Source organism: Pinus tabuliformis, chromosome 7, assembly GCF_031772625.1.
Source record: "Pinus tabuliformis cultivar Carrire ecotype Pingquan chromosome 7, CPIR1, whole genome shotgun sequence".
NCBI classification, from domain to species: Eukaryota; Viridiplantae; Streptophyta; class Pinopsida; order Pinales; family Pinaceae; genus Pinus; species Pinus tabuliformis.
The window spans coordinates 710,785,915-710,801,305 of NC_142293.1; the positions used below are offsets into that span (position 1 = coordinate 710,785,915).

A 15,391-nucleotide genomic window follows, 5' to 3' on the forward strand; every position below is an offset into this window, starting at 1 on the left:
TAAGCAAGGAAAATAGAAACACATAGGACACAGTTATTTTTGGACAATAATCCCCGGAAAACCCAATGCGGGAAAACCGGTGCAACAACTCTAAGGGTTTTATTATTATGCAAGAGAAAATCTGAGTACAATTCTAGGATGCTCAACTAGCAATCCGATATAGAGAGAATACCGAACAAAAGACTGGTGAAATGATCTCACCCAGTCATTGGAGAATCAGTGACTAATCTTGCTGCTCTGGAGGCTCTGCGTCACCCTCTGCGTGGCCTTTGTGCAAAACTGCGTCACTCTGGGCTGTTTCTGCATCACCCGTCCTGGGTATTACGCTGCCTCTCTTCTGCATCCTCTGCTCGCTGAGAAATCGACCTTCTACCTCCTGGACTCACACCCTGGCTTCCGACGACCAAATTTCGACTTCCCTTAGCAGGAAACTCGACTTCCGCTCAAGGACTGCGTTGCCTCTGCGTCAGCACTCTGTGGGCCAACGTCAGCCTTCCTCTAGACGTCTTTGTGTTCTCCCTCTGCCTCGTACTCTCCGGAAATTCCTTCTTCCAGATTCTCACTGCCCCTCTGCTGCAAGAAATCTCATGAATCAAATTTTCCTCCTGAGAATTTCTCACGTCAAAAAAATCAATTTCCTTGATCTCTCAGTGTGTTTTCCAAATGACCCTCAAGCCCCTTCTTATATTTCTCTGTTGGACAACCAACGACTTAGATTAAATCATAATCAAAGGCTCAGATCGTTTTGGCTTGATTTGTGTCTTTTTCTAGAAGTTTCACCCCTGATTAGATTAATACCCATTAATATTTTAATTTTCCTAAGTTTAGACTTAGGGACCCCATTAAAAATATTAATTATTTTAATAAAATCACTTCTGGATGGAATTTCCCAAAACGCTTTCTGGGTTCTTTACAATACATGTGCCCAAGCCTCCTTGCAAAATTTGAGGCTTAGAGCACATCCGATGCTACACCAAATCAATAATGACCAACCAAAGTCACAAATTTCGAGATTCTTCAAGGTGCTTTCAATGCTCTTCAAGGTGATCTCACAAGTCTTTCCTTTCACCAAAGCTTTGATACCATGCTGATTTTACTAGTGTACACAAGACTAGTATAGTTTTTCACAATTGATAACTACTTCTAATGATATAACTCATCTTCTTTTTATATTCCAATCATTAAGTAGCTATACGCGAAAGACTTAAACCATTCATTTCATCGATAGAGCAGTATAGAGATCACAATGAACAGTAGTAAAGACAGGAGACTAGAGACACCAAAATTAGGCTCACAACCAAGGCAAAACCCACAAGGGGAAAACCCAACCAGTCTTTCCTTATGAGAGAAATTCTTTTCATCAATACTACATCAAAAATATTTCAACAAGATTCCAAATTTGACCTCTAATTGTCCAAGTCAAAATCAGTGAACAAAGAGAGAGCAAGTCAAATTTTGGTCAAATTCAAGTCTGCAATAATAGCATTGAATTTTGGCCTGTGGAAGATAGTCCAACCTCAGTCAACGGATCCATGAAATATTCAGTCAAATGCCTCAGTCAAACCCTGCAGTCAAAGAGCCAGAAATAGGACAAAATTTCGGTCAAACCAATTCAAGAGCATCTGCAATTTTTCGGCATCCTTCAATAGTTAAGAACTCTGTCAAAATAGAACCAAACTAGCCTAGGTCAATGCAAGTCAACGCAAGTCAAAACATATCCAAAGAAGACGGTCAACACTAGTTAGAATTGTCTCCTTAACTCCTTCGCACGTGTGATGTCTCTCTACAATTTCAGATTGAACTTGTTTGTGATGAGATAGTCCAAATGAAGTCTAACAATGCCATATTTATACGAGTCACGAGGGGTGGTTTTTTCACGTGTGGGCTGACTTGATCTTGTTGAGGTTGACTTGGTCAAAGTCAAAAATATGATTTATCTCCTTTAGTTTCCAATGAAAATACCCATTGCAGCTATTCAATTTTTCAATAGGAAGGTGCTCTCGACCCACAATGCATTACACAAACACATCCCACAGTTTCATAAAACCATTCAAGGCTTATGCACTAGTTTTAGTTAAGGGATTAGCTCCCCTATAGCTGCCATTTCATCCTGTAGCTGAGTGATCTTGGTCAAGTCGGAAGCTATGCGTTCACCCTTGGACATTCTTATTCTATGTAGTTGGTCCCTTCGTACCAATTTTCAACTCTAGTAGTTGCTCTGGTACAACTTGGTGAGTGCATACCACATTTCTTTAGTCGTCTTCTTCTCAGACATATGTGGAATCTACTGGTCTTTAACCCCATCCAAAATAATCCTTTGCGCCCTCTCTTCTTTCACCTCATGCAGGTCTAGGGCAATCGAATATGAAACTGGTGGAACAACTGTGGTGTTGACAAAGCTCCATAGTTTATTTTCCTTGAGAAAGGCTGTAATTCAAACCCTCCATGAATATAGTTCGATGACGCTTTCAGTCTGTCTTCATGTCGAATGTTGGTAGCCATGGTGGATTAAACCCTAGAATCACTTGTTTGCTAAAGGCATGAATTCCTTTGGGTTGGTACCTGTGTGAAACGACCTTGGTTTTGTACTCATAGACTATTGCACTGATACCATGTTAGTTTTCTTTCAAACCCAGATCAACTTTTAACGTCCAATAAAATATACCTAGAACATAAATAAATAAATTCCTTTTGATCTGAATTTTATAACACGAAATACACTGGGTTCCTAACTTAGCATGCATATAAGAAATAAAACAATCACAAAACCAAGCACATAAAATTATTCGACACAAATTTTACCATGGAAACCCCAATGTGGGGAAAACCAACAAATTTGGGCTTCTTATACAACTCGAAAAATTTGATTGCAACAAGAGTACACTTTAGGAAACTTTAATAGCAACTTAGCCCTGTGTAACTTGCTTGATCCAACTAAATCATTGTACGACCACAAAGAAATTTAGCATATAGGGCCTAGCCAAAATGACCTATACGACCCTTTCAAAGTGGCCTCGTTTGACCCTGCTAATTTGTACTATTTAGCAGTGTTCCATGGGGACTCGCCCCCCCAGGGGTCTAGTTTCCTCGCTCCCCCACGCTCCGGGGCCTTGGGGATGAGTAGGGGTCGTTTCCCCACACTCCCAAAAATGAGGAAACTCAGGGGGACGTGCTAGGGGGTCGTTTCCCTTTCCTGAGGGGGCGTTTCCGAAAAGGGGGACGAGGGGGGTCGTGAGGGGACGAGGGGGGACGAGAACACGTTTTAATTTTTAAAACAAAACTAAAATTTAATTAACTTAAAACTAAAATTTAATTAACCTTAAAACTAACGCTCTTAACACTTAAGTGTAGGGTTTCATTGTTTCAAACTTCAGTTTTATTATGTTATAAAGCTGCAAGCTGAGACCTCACACCCACACACGCACAAATGAAGCCTGAGACTTCACACGCACAGCTGAGACCTCACACCCTCACACGCACAACTGACTCTTGAAAATTTTGACTCTTGATGTATGATGTATCAGACTTGACTTTTATAATTTTATGTCAATATTGAATATTCACTGTTCAGTATTCAATGTTCATAGTAGGAAGTGGAACATCAATATGGTTTAAACTTTAAACTTTAATCATAATGTATGATGTATGATTATAGATTAGAATTTTAAATTTATATGATATTAGATAATGATATTCATATCATTGATCATACTTTGCAGCTTTTCAATTCAAACCCAATTGCCATAGTGGACTCAATTAATAAATTATATTTTATATTTATAACTTTTTAAAACCCTGACGCTCCCCCACGTTTCCTAAAAAATGGTGGGGAGCTTTTGCATAGGCCGCTCCTGCGCCCCCTCGCTCCCTCGCCCCCTCGTCTCGGAACCTTGGTGGAACATTGCTATTTAGCTTATACGACCCTAAGGAATTTTGACTTGTACAAACAGGAATTCAGCCTCCTTGCTTTCTTAGTCGCTACCCCTAAGACTTGACTTGTACTTGTTCGTTTCCCTCTCTTGCTGTTAGTTTGATCTCCTGCTTTTGCTAAATGCCTAGTCACTTGTGCCAATAGATCTATCTCTCCAACAAATTATTTTCCTATTTATAAGTTTTTGACCTAATCATCACAAAGAAAGGGTGCCACAGATAGCTTGAATATCCACAGAAAATTGTGCCTTAGAAATCTCATATTCCACAAAAGTTTTGTGCCTCAGGTAGCTCGTCTAACCACAAAAAGTTATATCCTCAGAAACTCACATTCTATAGAGAAATAGTACCTGAGATACCCAAACTTTTGTTTTAGACCTTGGCTTATGCTTTAGAGATATTGTTGATCCAAATCTGCTTGTGGAGGAGAGCGAATAGGCCCTATTTATAGTTGTTTGTCTATGCGAAGGGACATGTCTCTTGGGCGGGCTGACTTGGCTAACTTGGGGGCACAAATATACTGTAAAAATTCGATTTTTTTTTTCAATGTCCAAGACATGACAAAAGCAAATTTTCTTCTGACTTAAATAAATTCTTTTTGATTTTTTACAAAATCATAATGATAATAAACATTATGAAGACCGAACCTAGTTACAATTCCAACACTCCCTCTTAACTAGGGAGGTATTCATAATGACTCATCTGGATATTCTCAAGCTGAAATATTCATGTAAGAAAGGATCTAGATTGATAAACATCATTGATGATAATATCATCATAACCAACGTTGTAAAATTACGAAGGCCTTGACAAGTATGCTCTATTGTGTAGATTATCTTCCGGATACATCGCATTAGGTTTCCTTTTCGATCGACATTTCGAACCAGCAACGATGGTTCATCTTCAGGATGTGAAATATTATTTGAAACACTGTTCTCAATTTTTCTTCACATATATATAGATGAGATGCTTAGCCGACATATAATTAGAGTTTAAATTTATTTATTTTATAATTTATTTATTTATTATTATTATTATTTTTATTTTTTATTTTTTATTTTTATTTTTATTTTTTATTTTTTATTTTTTTATTTTTTTATTTTTATTTTTATTTTTATTTTTTATTTTTTTAATTATTATATCTAATTATTATGCTCTATCTCTCCACTAAATCAGAGCACAATGCTGGGAGTCATTCAATAGGACACCATATTGCCTCTCCGAGGTACATACTCCACCTAGGTTCACCCGAGTATGTCCTCCACAGAACCATTTCCTACTTATCACAAGGAAATGTCAGTCCACCAGACCATTCTTTAACTGAGTCCATGTACTTGACTTAGGGTGTTAATCCTAATCAGCCACAATACATGACTCAAAAATGTTTGTCCAAGATGCTTATCAAATCCACCATTCTCCTTATTCGTGTTCATATACTTGACTTATGTTTGTTAGTCCTAGCCACAGTACATGACATAGAGAACATGGTGTCCAACCTCACTCCCTCTCAACATGGGAGGAGTAATCCACAAGCCTAAGCTTGTCTTGAAAGTACTCATACTTCCCTTACATTAGCTACCTGTTCATCTGTGGAGATTTGTTGTAGCTTTTCGGCTCCTATCTGCACCATACCCTTGAATCATAAAGCGCATTGACCTTCCATGAAAAACCAGGTTCTCTGACAATCTTTATAAAGTATCACGGTCGAATCCAGCACGTCATCAAACATTCCATCAAACATTTTTCAGAACCAAATTCATTGCTTAGCTGTCATATCTTTTGCAATATCCAATGCAACACAATTCTGCTTCTTGCTCACTCAAGGAACCATAGTCAATTTTAAGTGGAAAATATTAGCACCGTCTTCACGTTAACAGCATAGCCAGCCCAATCAAAATCAGTGCATCAGAGAACCAAACAGCTACTGGTACAATGATGGATCAACAATATTAGAATTCTCCAACTTCTGCTAATAGATGTTGCCATAGGTCTATAATCCATCATAAACTTCTGGAGGATCTTGCTCACATGCTTCTCCTATCCAAAGAAGATTTTACTAGGTTCCTGCTTAACTTCAAGCCCCAAGAAGTAGTGTATCAATCCAAGATCCTTCATGTCAAATTATGCTTCAAGCTCCCTCTGAAGGCAACACGTGTTCCTCTGACACAAGATTCCTAACGTCAGAAACAAATCATTGAAATCAATCTGCTCTTAGTTAACCAACCTCAATCATGAGATCTTCTTCAATCACGAGATCTTCAATCATGAGGTTCCTTTTCCCTGTTCTTCAAAAATCTGGGGCAACTCTTCCAGCGGAAGTAATTGTGTTATCATGATTCACTCCCTCTTACTAGAACCTTCTTGCTTCCATGCTACTGTCTGTTGCATGCTAAATCTTGATTTCTCTTAGGCACAAACAAGGCATACTTCAAACTGTCTGCTCCTCCCATATTCAGGGATGTCCTCTTGCTTTTGATATGTCCTTCCATTTCTTTCATCGGTTGACAAAACTTTTTGCAGCTTTTACTATGTACCTGGAATCCACACTAGGAGGTCATGGAAGAATAATTACAACTAAGCATAGGACATAATGACAAGAGACTAACTAATAAAAACAACAATACTGATGATTAAAAGAGATACAAAATACATATCTTTTGAGAAGGAAGTCAGCTCCCTCTTGATCTTTGCGTCATCCTCATCCTCATTGTGATGACATTCCTTTCTTTGCTAGGGTTAGGGTTTTTACTTTCAGCAGAAATGTCAAACATAGGGTTTTGTCCATAAACCCTAGAATACACTTACCCAAGCCCTTTTTGGATTGCTAGGGTTTTCAAACCCTAGATCAATGTTAAAACCCTAGTGTCTGATTTTTGCACGTGAGATGAACTTTGTCATTCTCATCAATCGATTTCAAGATGACTTGATCAATATTTATCCTCAATTCTTTCGAACCAAATAGTTCTGATTTTCTCAAAAATTGATGTAGTAACAATATTTTCGTCCTTAGACTTTACTCCGTCATTCTGGACTTGAGTATCTGATCTCTTTTCTCACTGCAGTGTATATGACATCAATTCTGATAGCAATAGATCAATAACATTGTATTTCGAGTTCTGCAAATGACTTAATTTGCCTGAGCAGATCTTGAAAGAGGACTCAGCCTCTCCTTTACAAGTTTACTGTGAGATTAGCATCAGTACATTCAATGTATCTTAATATTTAAATGTTCTTACAAGGTTCATTCCTTGAATGGGTTACAAACTTACAAACTTGGGAAGTTTCTCTTTAAACCTTCAATTTTGAGGAGGAACTTGACCTTCCAATATTATCATCAGTATGTGTAATAACAAGCGTTTTTGATACTTCAGCATTCTATGAGACTTTCTTGCAAACGAACTTCACATTTCAGACTTCCTCTTGACTTCTTCTTGAGATCATGACTGAGTCTTTTTGACCTTGATGAACTTTTGCCTTCGGCCCTTAGGAGTAATTGACTGGGATTGTCTTGACAACATACAGAGACTTTCGGACCTCAAACATGTGAATTCAGGATTAGGTGTGAGATCATTTGAAGTAGCTCGACCTCTATCATTAACTTCTGAGACCTTCAGCCGTTTGAAATATTGTCTGAAGCTTATTCGATCTTATTGAGACATACCTTAAGACATTTTCAGACCTTCTTTTGACCTTTTCCAGAATTTTCCGTTAGTGCTTATGTCATCTCCATTATTTAATAATTTTGGATTTATAAACAGTGAGACTCGGTCCATGCTAATCTTCCTCCTGTAGACGAAAAATCTCTGAGATTTCTGCTTCTTCCTTGACTCTTCATATGAGATGAGATTCTAAAACATCAAATAAAACTCGGATCATCATCATGGAGAGGTTATTAATAATTATTAGCTTGTATCATAGTGCTGCTTTCCACAAGAACCTGCATCATGTTGCAGAGGATCTTGGCTTAAGCTCAGAATAGTGCTTGGAATTGAGACCTTCCTAATCTTGGCCTGCTCTAGGCCTGTAGCAACTCTTCTTTTCTATTATCCCTTCACTGTCTACTTGAGTCTCTAACCTGCACTAAAACAGGCCTTACTGCCTTCCTGTAGCAACAAACCAGGATCCTCGGTCCTTCTCCTACAGCAGAGATATTTCGTCCCTTGCAGAACAGAGGTAATGTTAGGCCTGTTCTAGGTCTCTTTTCCAATAGGAATTTGGCTGCCAGCCACAGAAAAGTATTGTCACAAACTCGGATTCTTCAACAGGTGAACACGTCCTACATAATCTTGGCTAGATCTCAGAGACAAATTCAGATCTTGTTTCAAACTGCTATTTAATTCCTAGCTCTGATCCCATGTTGGAAATTGGAATTCAATTACAATGTTGAATTTCTGATCATGATACTTGTGAAGATATTTATTGTTCCTTTTTAGTTCTTCTTTGTCATTCATCAAGCAATTATCAATTTAACCATTTAAGTACAAGATAAATAAAGATCACAGTGCACAAGATACAAAAGACACCAGAAATTAGGCCAGAGGCCAGGGCAAAACCCACAAGGGGAAAACCCATCAATCCTTTCCTTATAGAATCTTTTGTCAATAAGAGAAATCCAAGTCATAAACAAATTGACTAGTAACCCAAGTGCCAAGTCAGCCCTCCATCAATAGCTCAAATTCTGCCACAATTCTGTCCACAAGTTGTATCACAAGATGCCACATTCCTATCTTTAGATATCACGTCCCACAGAGATAGATTGTCTTCAGAAACTAGCTTCGCATTCTACAGACATATAGTCCTTCAAATAGCTTGCATTCACAGAAATACAATCCTTCAAATTGCTCGCATTCCACAGGAATATAGTCCTTCAACTAGATGGCATCATCACAGAGAAAGGGTGCCACAGATAGCTTGAATATCCACAGAAAATTGTGCCTCAGAAATCTCACATTCCATGGAAGTATTGTGCCTCAGGTAGCTCGTCTAACCACAGAAAGTTATATCCTCATAAACTCACATTCCATAGAGAAATAGTGCCTCAGATACCCGAACTTGTGCTTCAGACCTTCGCTTATGCTTCAGAAATATTGTTGATCTATAACTGCTTGTGGATGAGAGCGAATAGGCCCTATTTATAGTTGTTCGTTCATGCGAAGGGACATGTCTCTTGGGCAGGTTGACTTGGTCAACTTGGGGACACAAATATACTACAAAAATTCAATTTTTCTTTTCTTTTTCAATGTCCAAATGGGACATGACAAAAACAAATTTTCTTTTGACTTAAATAAATTCTTTTTGACTTTTTACAAAATCATAATGATAATATACATTATGAAGACTGAACCTAGTTACAATTCCAACAGTTTGTTTCCTCAACTTGTTGTAGCCTACATTTAATCTATTTCACAAGATATCGCAACCCTTACAGGTTAGTAGAGGGAAATGAGTTAGACGCTTGGGATGTTTCTTCTCAAGAGTTCTTTATCACATGTCAAGGAAAAAACATTGTGACTAAAGCACCTTCCCCTCTCCATTCTCACACACTCGTGCTTAAACAAACAGATACAGTTGTTGCAAGGATTTCTATTTCTTTGTGGTTAATTACGTAACACTCAAAGCCTATGCATCTCACATATACACATAACCTTGACTAGGTTTTCATATTATACACAATGCTTTATGGTTTGTTGACCATAACTAAAATCTCGTGCTTAAACAAACAGATACAGTTGTTGCAAGGATTTCTATTTCTTTGTGGTTAATTACGTAACACTCAAAGCCTATGCATCTCACATATACACATAACCTTGACTAGGTTTTCATATTATACACAATGCTTTATGTTTTGTTGACCATAACTAAAATTAAACTACATCTCTTCAAAACTGTCTCTTAGGCTGATTGTAGTAGTACAAGAGCAATGCATTGCAATCTCAAATGATACTACTTTTGTGGTCACTCGTCGGACATCAATAAAATTATCTTATCTTATTACATGACGATTTATCAAAGTAAATGCCCATTTATATGACCAATAAGCTGGAGTGTATATGTTTAGCCAAATATGAAATGCAGTTCAAGTTGAAAAACCCGAGTGTCTGTATCTCTAGTTTGTTTTTTTATCATTTTCCATTAACTAGGAAGTCATATTCCTCAATTACATGACATAATTTGTGACTGTAGCCAACATGATTTACTTCGTTATTCTGGCTTGTTAAAGCTTATGAAGTTTTTGAATAAATACATGACTTTCTTTAGTTGTAACCAATTATTTTAATATTCAATTTACTACTGTCATTTGCAGACATCTGGGATCAAGGTTGGCTATGGAGGTGGTGCTGGAACAGCGGGATCAGTTAGAAATGATTATACAGCTCCTCAGAGCAGTGGTTGTTGCAGTTGATCTTGGTGTGGGCGTTAATTATGTATGGAACATGTTGTCAGGAGATCATAGCCTGCTATAGCCTTTTTGAATTCCAAGATCAGTGGTGGTGTTAACTAGTTTGCAGGACATAGATTTTCCTTTTGAACATTCCAAGATCAGTGGTGGTGTTAACTAGTTTGCAGGACATAGATTTTCCTTTTGAACATGATAGATTCTTAACAAGTAGATTTACTCACCAGGTTTTTTGATCTTAGTGTGATTGATCATTGGCCTTGATGATTGTATTTTGATATTTCTCTTTCATTCTTAGCAATATGGAGTCTAAGAGATGACTAAAATAGGAAGCATGGATGTTTGAAGCATTAGAAAATTGGTTGATCTTGGTGTGGACATTAATTGTTTATAAAGCATGTTGTCAGGAGATCATAACCTGCTATAGCCTTTTTGAATACTGAAATCAGTGGGGTTGTTAACTAGTTGACAGGACATAGATTTTCCCTTTGAACATGGTAGGTTTTTAACAAATAAATATACTTACCAGGTATTTTGATTGGACTTGTTTTTTTGTTCAGTCGGATTGATCTCTCTTTATTGTATCTTTCTGTGGGATGCAATATGATGTATTCTAGGAAGGTGCGTTTTAATTTTTAGTAAAAGGAAAACCTTAGTGTGATTGATCATTGGCCTTCATGATTGTATTTTAATGGTGCTGTTTCATTCTTAGCAATATGAATTCTATGCCATGATTAAAATAGGAAACATGGATGTTTGAAGCATAAGAGAAAATCGGTTTTTTTTTTTTCCTTCTAGGTAGCTGTTTATTTTCTCTAAGTCCAACTAATATTGGAGTCCATGGATAACAAATAATATTCGGCGGATATCGTAGAATGTTTATGAGAACTCCAATCAATAAAATTACTTTATTTGCATGATCATTTGTATGTAATGAAGATGAATAAACGATGGAAGTGCCATTGACTATATGATGCGCATTTAGGGTGTTTTTGGTCAACTTGTAGCAATTGTGTTTTTTTCTTTTTGGTTCTTTTTCTTTCGTGAATAAGATATAATATACTACTGAAAGAAGTGAGTAATTACATTGGTTGGTTTGTGCGGGGGAGAGAGCCTGACACAAGGACCAACAAAATAGTCTATCTGGCTTCAGTATTTCTCCTTTTACATTGAAACCTTGGAAAAATTGGGTTTTGTAGCCTATGGTAGATACAATAGAGAATTTTCAGGAACCAAACAGGAACCCTTTTTACAACATACTCAAAAAAGAGAGTATAGATTATAGTCGTTGCTATACAGACTAGGCTTGGGGTGTTTATTTCCGAGACTGAGTAGTCTGCAACAGTCAGGCCTCCGCGGGGGAAAAGAGACAAAAAAGAGCTTGCCGAAGTCATTCTTGGTTGGTGGTGACCGGGTCTTCGTCTAGGCTGATGGGAGTCTCCTGAGTACTCCCCTCCTGTGGCGCGGTGGTGTTCAGACGACTGGAGGAGGCTCCAACGATCTCTTTCTTGATACTTGGTGAGCCTTCAGCTGCAGAATGGACTTTCGCCGTCGATTTCTTCCTGATGACGGTGTATTGCAGAGAGTCCCGAGTAATGAAACGACAATGGTGGACGGCTTCAACATAGATAACAAACTTCTTAGTAAGACTGTCAATCTTAGTTTCAAGCGCCTTAGTGCGCTCCTCCTGCTCCTGCATTGCAAGACCCATGATTGTTTTCATCTGCCACCATGTTTCTATGGTGCACGCATAAAGGTTCTCGCGCGCTCTGGTGAGGGCAAGATCAGGGATCCAGGCAAAGTCTGCATCTACTTCATCAGACATAACCTCTCTGCGAAGAACATTAGCTTGGGCTTCCAGATTGGCGATGTGCTCTTGAGTTTCCGGGTTAACGGCCACTGCGTATTTCAAAGCTGTGCGCCTCGCAAAGGTCTCAGCATGAGTAGTGCGGGGCGAACCCAGAGAATGCCATCGGGAGGCTGCGTGACTACGCCCACCCCCCTGATTGGAGGCAGGGATGGAACTGCGCTTCGGGGCCATGAGTGAAATAAAGGGGTTGGGGAGCGAGAGGAACCAGAGAGCGGAGGAAGAGGGGGCGGGAGTGAGAGTAGAGGGAATGATGGGAGGGAGAAGGGTGATGGGGAAATAAATAGAAGCTTGGGAATCAAGAGAGGCTTGGAGCGGAGGGGTGGGGGAGCTAGAAGGGGAAGCGTGTGAAGAACAGATGTGAGGAAGTGGAGGAAGAGCCTAGCAGAGATGATGTGACAGGATGGTGACGATCATGGAATGATATGCAAAATATATTTCTAGAAAACTATAAAGATCCTGATCTTAAAGAAGAAATCTTTAGAATGAATAAAAAAGAAGATGAGAGCTTTGAGGATCTAATAGAGAGGTTCATGTATAATGTTAAAAGGACAAAATTAAATCATTTAGGATCTAACACACTAAAAACCCTCTTACTTAGAACAATTAGGGATGAGTGGATTGATCTCCTTGATCTCATAAGTAGAGGTGATGTATACCAATTATCATTTGAAGAAATTTGTGAAACACACAAATACATATCAAGAGGAAGAGAAAGAGTAAGTAAATCAACATCAAGATCGATAAGTCAAGCTAAACTTGGAAATTTGTTTGATAACTTTAAAATGGAAATTCTTAGCAATCTAAACAAACAAGTAGAAATGTCAAGAATGCAAGATGAGGAAAAACAAGATGCTGACATTTGTGTTGTCCATGTAGGATCACATGCTGTTAAATATTGCCCATCATTACCAAGGTTGAAGGAAGTTTACGAAGAGGACAATGGAGCAAGTCAATCACCAAAACAACTATGTTATGTAGCTCCAAGAGGACTATGGCAACCTAATCAACCTGGTATGATGCAAGAGCCTAATTCACAATTTCAAAGTAATTGGAACATACCCTTTCCTTGGCAACCTTGGCCATCTCAACCCCAAAACCAATCTTGGCAACAAGGTTGGCAAGGAACTTATGAGAGAAATCCACAATATCCTCAATATTTTCCTCAATATCCTCATACCTAATTCCATTCTATCCCTACCATCCACCTCTACCACAACCACAACCCCAACCACATCCATCTCAAAGGTACACTTTCATTCCACTACCTATACCACCATTTCCAAACCCACACAAGGAAGTAACTCAGCCCACTTACAATGATGAGGTACAACACTTCCAAACATCTCCTCTTGATCTAAATGGTATCCATCTTACCTCAGGGAGAGTATTGCAAAAAATAAATTCTCTTGATGTCATTGAAGGACAACATTTAGAAAAAGAAGATTCAAATGAGAAGACTAAAGGATCATGGACTACACTTGATGGAGAGAAGACATCAAAATCATAGATTGAGGAAGTTACATCATGTTTACCATTAGATCCTCTATGTTTTCAAGATAATAATTAGCGAAAAGAAGATCTTAATTTCATGGAAGAAGAAGACATCCAAGATGATCCAAATCAGCAAGTGGACTAGGGGCATCACAACTATATTGAAATATGGTTCCAGACAATCATTAAGTTGCATCAACACACTCTTCTTCAACTATGCTTGATATTGTCAAAGTCAAAGCATTTGGTCTCTGAAATTTAGGTACATGTCAAAGCATATATTTCAAGTCTACACATCAGTTTATCTGCCGTCTTGATGTGCATATGACTCCATTGGAAGTATTCCTATACTTGAAAGAGATTTTGTTTTTCAAGTAGAGTATGATAGAAAAAGAAAAAAAATGAAAAATAAGGGGAAAAAAATCTCAGGTGAAAACCTCCTTTCAGGCGCTTGAGATTGACTCATTGATTGTAAACCTCCATGAGGCGGTCAATGGGTTGGAAAAAAGAGAAATAGAAAAAGAAAAGATCCTAGGTGAAAATCTCATTTGAGGTGCCTAGTCGGACCTACTAGTTGAAAACCTCGTTGAGGCAGCTAATAGCCCTAAAAGAAAAGATGAAAAAAAGAAAAGAAAAAAATTGTTTGCTCCATGTATTTCTCTCTCATGAATGCAAGTCCTCTCCAACCTTTGCAAGCAACAAGAACACTTTAGCACCAAAATGAAAAAATTGATAAAAAATCTAGTCAAAGGAAGTCAAACTTGGACTTTCTCCTCCTTTGCTTAGATGCTCCAAAAGGACCAATTCCATGTCAATCCATTGCCTTCATACATTTCCAACATCCACCCATCATTTCCAAGTCTTTCTCATTCATTTTCCTCGTTGTCCTAAAATGCTATAGGAAGGCTTTGTTTTGCTATAGGAAGCCAAAATACACATAGTAGAAAATTGTTTTTATCATATCTTGAAAAACGTGCATCCATTTTACGAGCTGTTTCATGGGGAGATGCATATGGATGATGGTAACATGCTCAAGCAAATTCAACAAATTCTGGTGCAGAATTTTCTAGAAATCGACCTCCATCACCTACATACATTTTTATTTTTTCCTGAGATTAGTGCATCCATCGGCCAAGATGTATTTTGGGGAGGTGCATCAGTATGATTGCAACATGCTCAGAAAATTTCAGGTCAATCAAGTCTACCCTTTGAGAGAATCATAAAACAATTTTGTTAAGAGAACACTGTCCTGAAATGCTACAGGAAGGTTTGAATTGCTGCAGGATGGTCGAGAAAAAGCTATAGGAGGCAGATCCAATTGGACAAAGGGGTAAAAAGGTCATGTATTCTTTAAGGAAGGTTGAGAGAGGTCCCCCAACACCACTTTCATCACTCATCCATTCCATTTCACCTAAACTTGCTCAAAATGTTCACTCTGTCTTGCCTAAAAAAACACACAGAGAGCATTGTTCTCCATTTTTCCATTCTTCACATTACCTCCTCATGAATCCAACCATGTTTACATGTCTTTTAATCACTCCCCTCAACACCACCATGCCAACTGAAGACTAGAAGAAAGGATCAAAAGGTTGCTATAGGAAGAAACTCCCCATGTAGCAACCTGTGTAGTCAAAATAAGTCTATGATATTTTTTTCTTCGTATGCACCCAAGAAGGGACTTATCACCCTCAAAAAAGAACTCC

The 15,391-nt window shown here is 38.2% G+C and overlaps 1 protein-coding gene across 1 annotated transcript in view; it reads left to right on the plus strand.

Annotated features, from left to right (window-relative positions):
- LOC149249490 (ras-related protein RABB1c-like) overlaps window positions 1-10,872 on the plus strand; it is a 167,368-nt gene extending 156,496 nt beyond the window's left edge. Inside the window, exon 6 of the mRNA XM_089458709.1 lies at window positions 10,235-10,872. Within this exon, the coding sequence (XP_089314835.1) occupies window positions 10,235-10,333 (99 nt within the window). The 3' untranslated portion in view covers window positions 10,334-10,872. The remainder of the gene's footprint in view (window positions 1-10,234) is intronic.
- The last annotated feature ends 4,519 nt before the right edge of the window (window positions 10,873-15,391 follow it).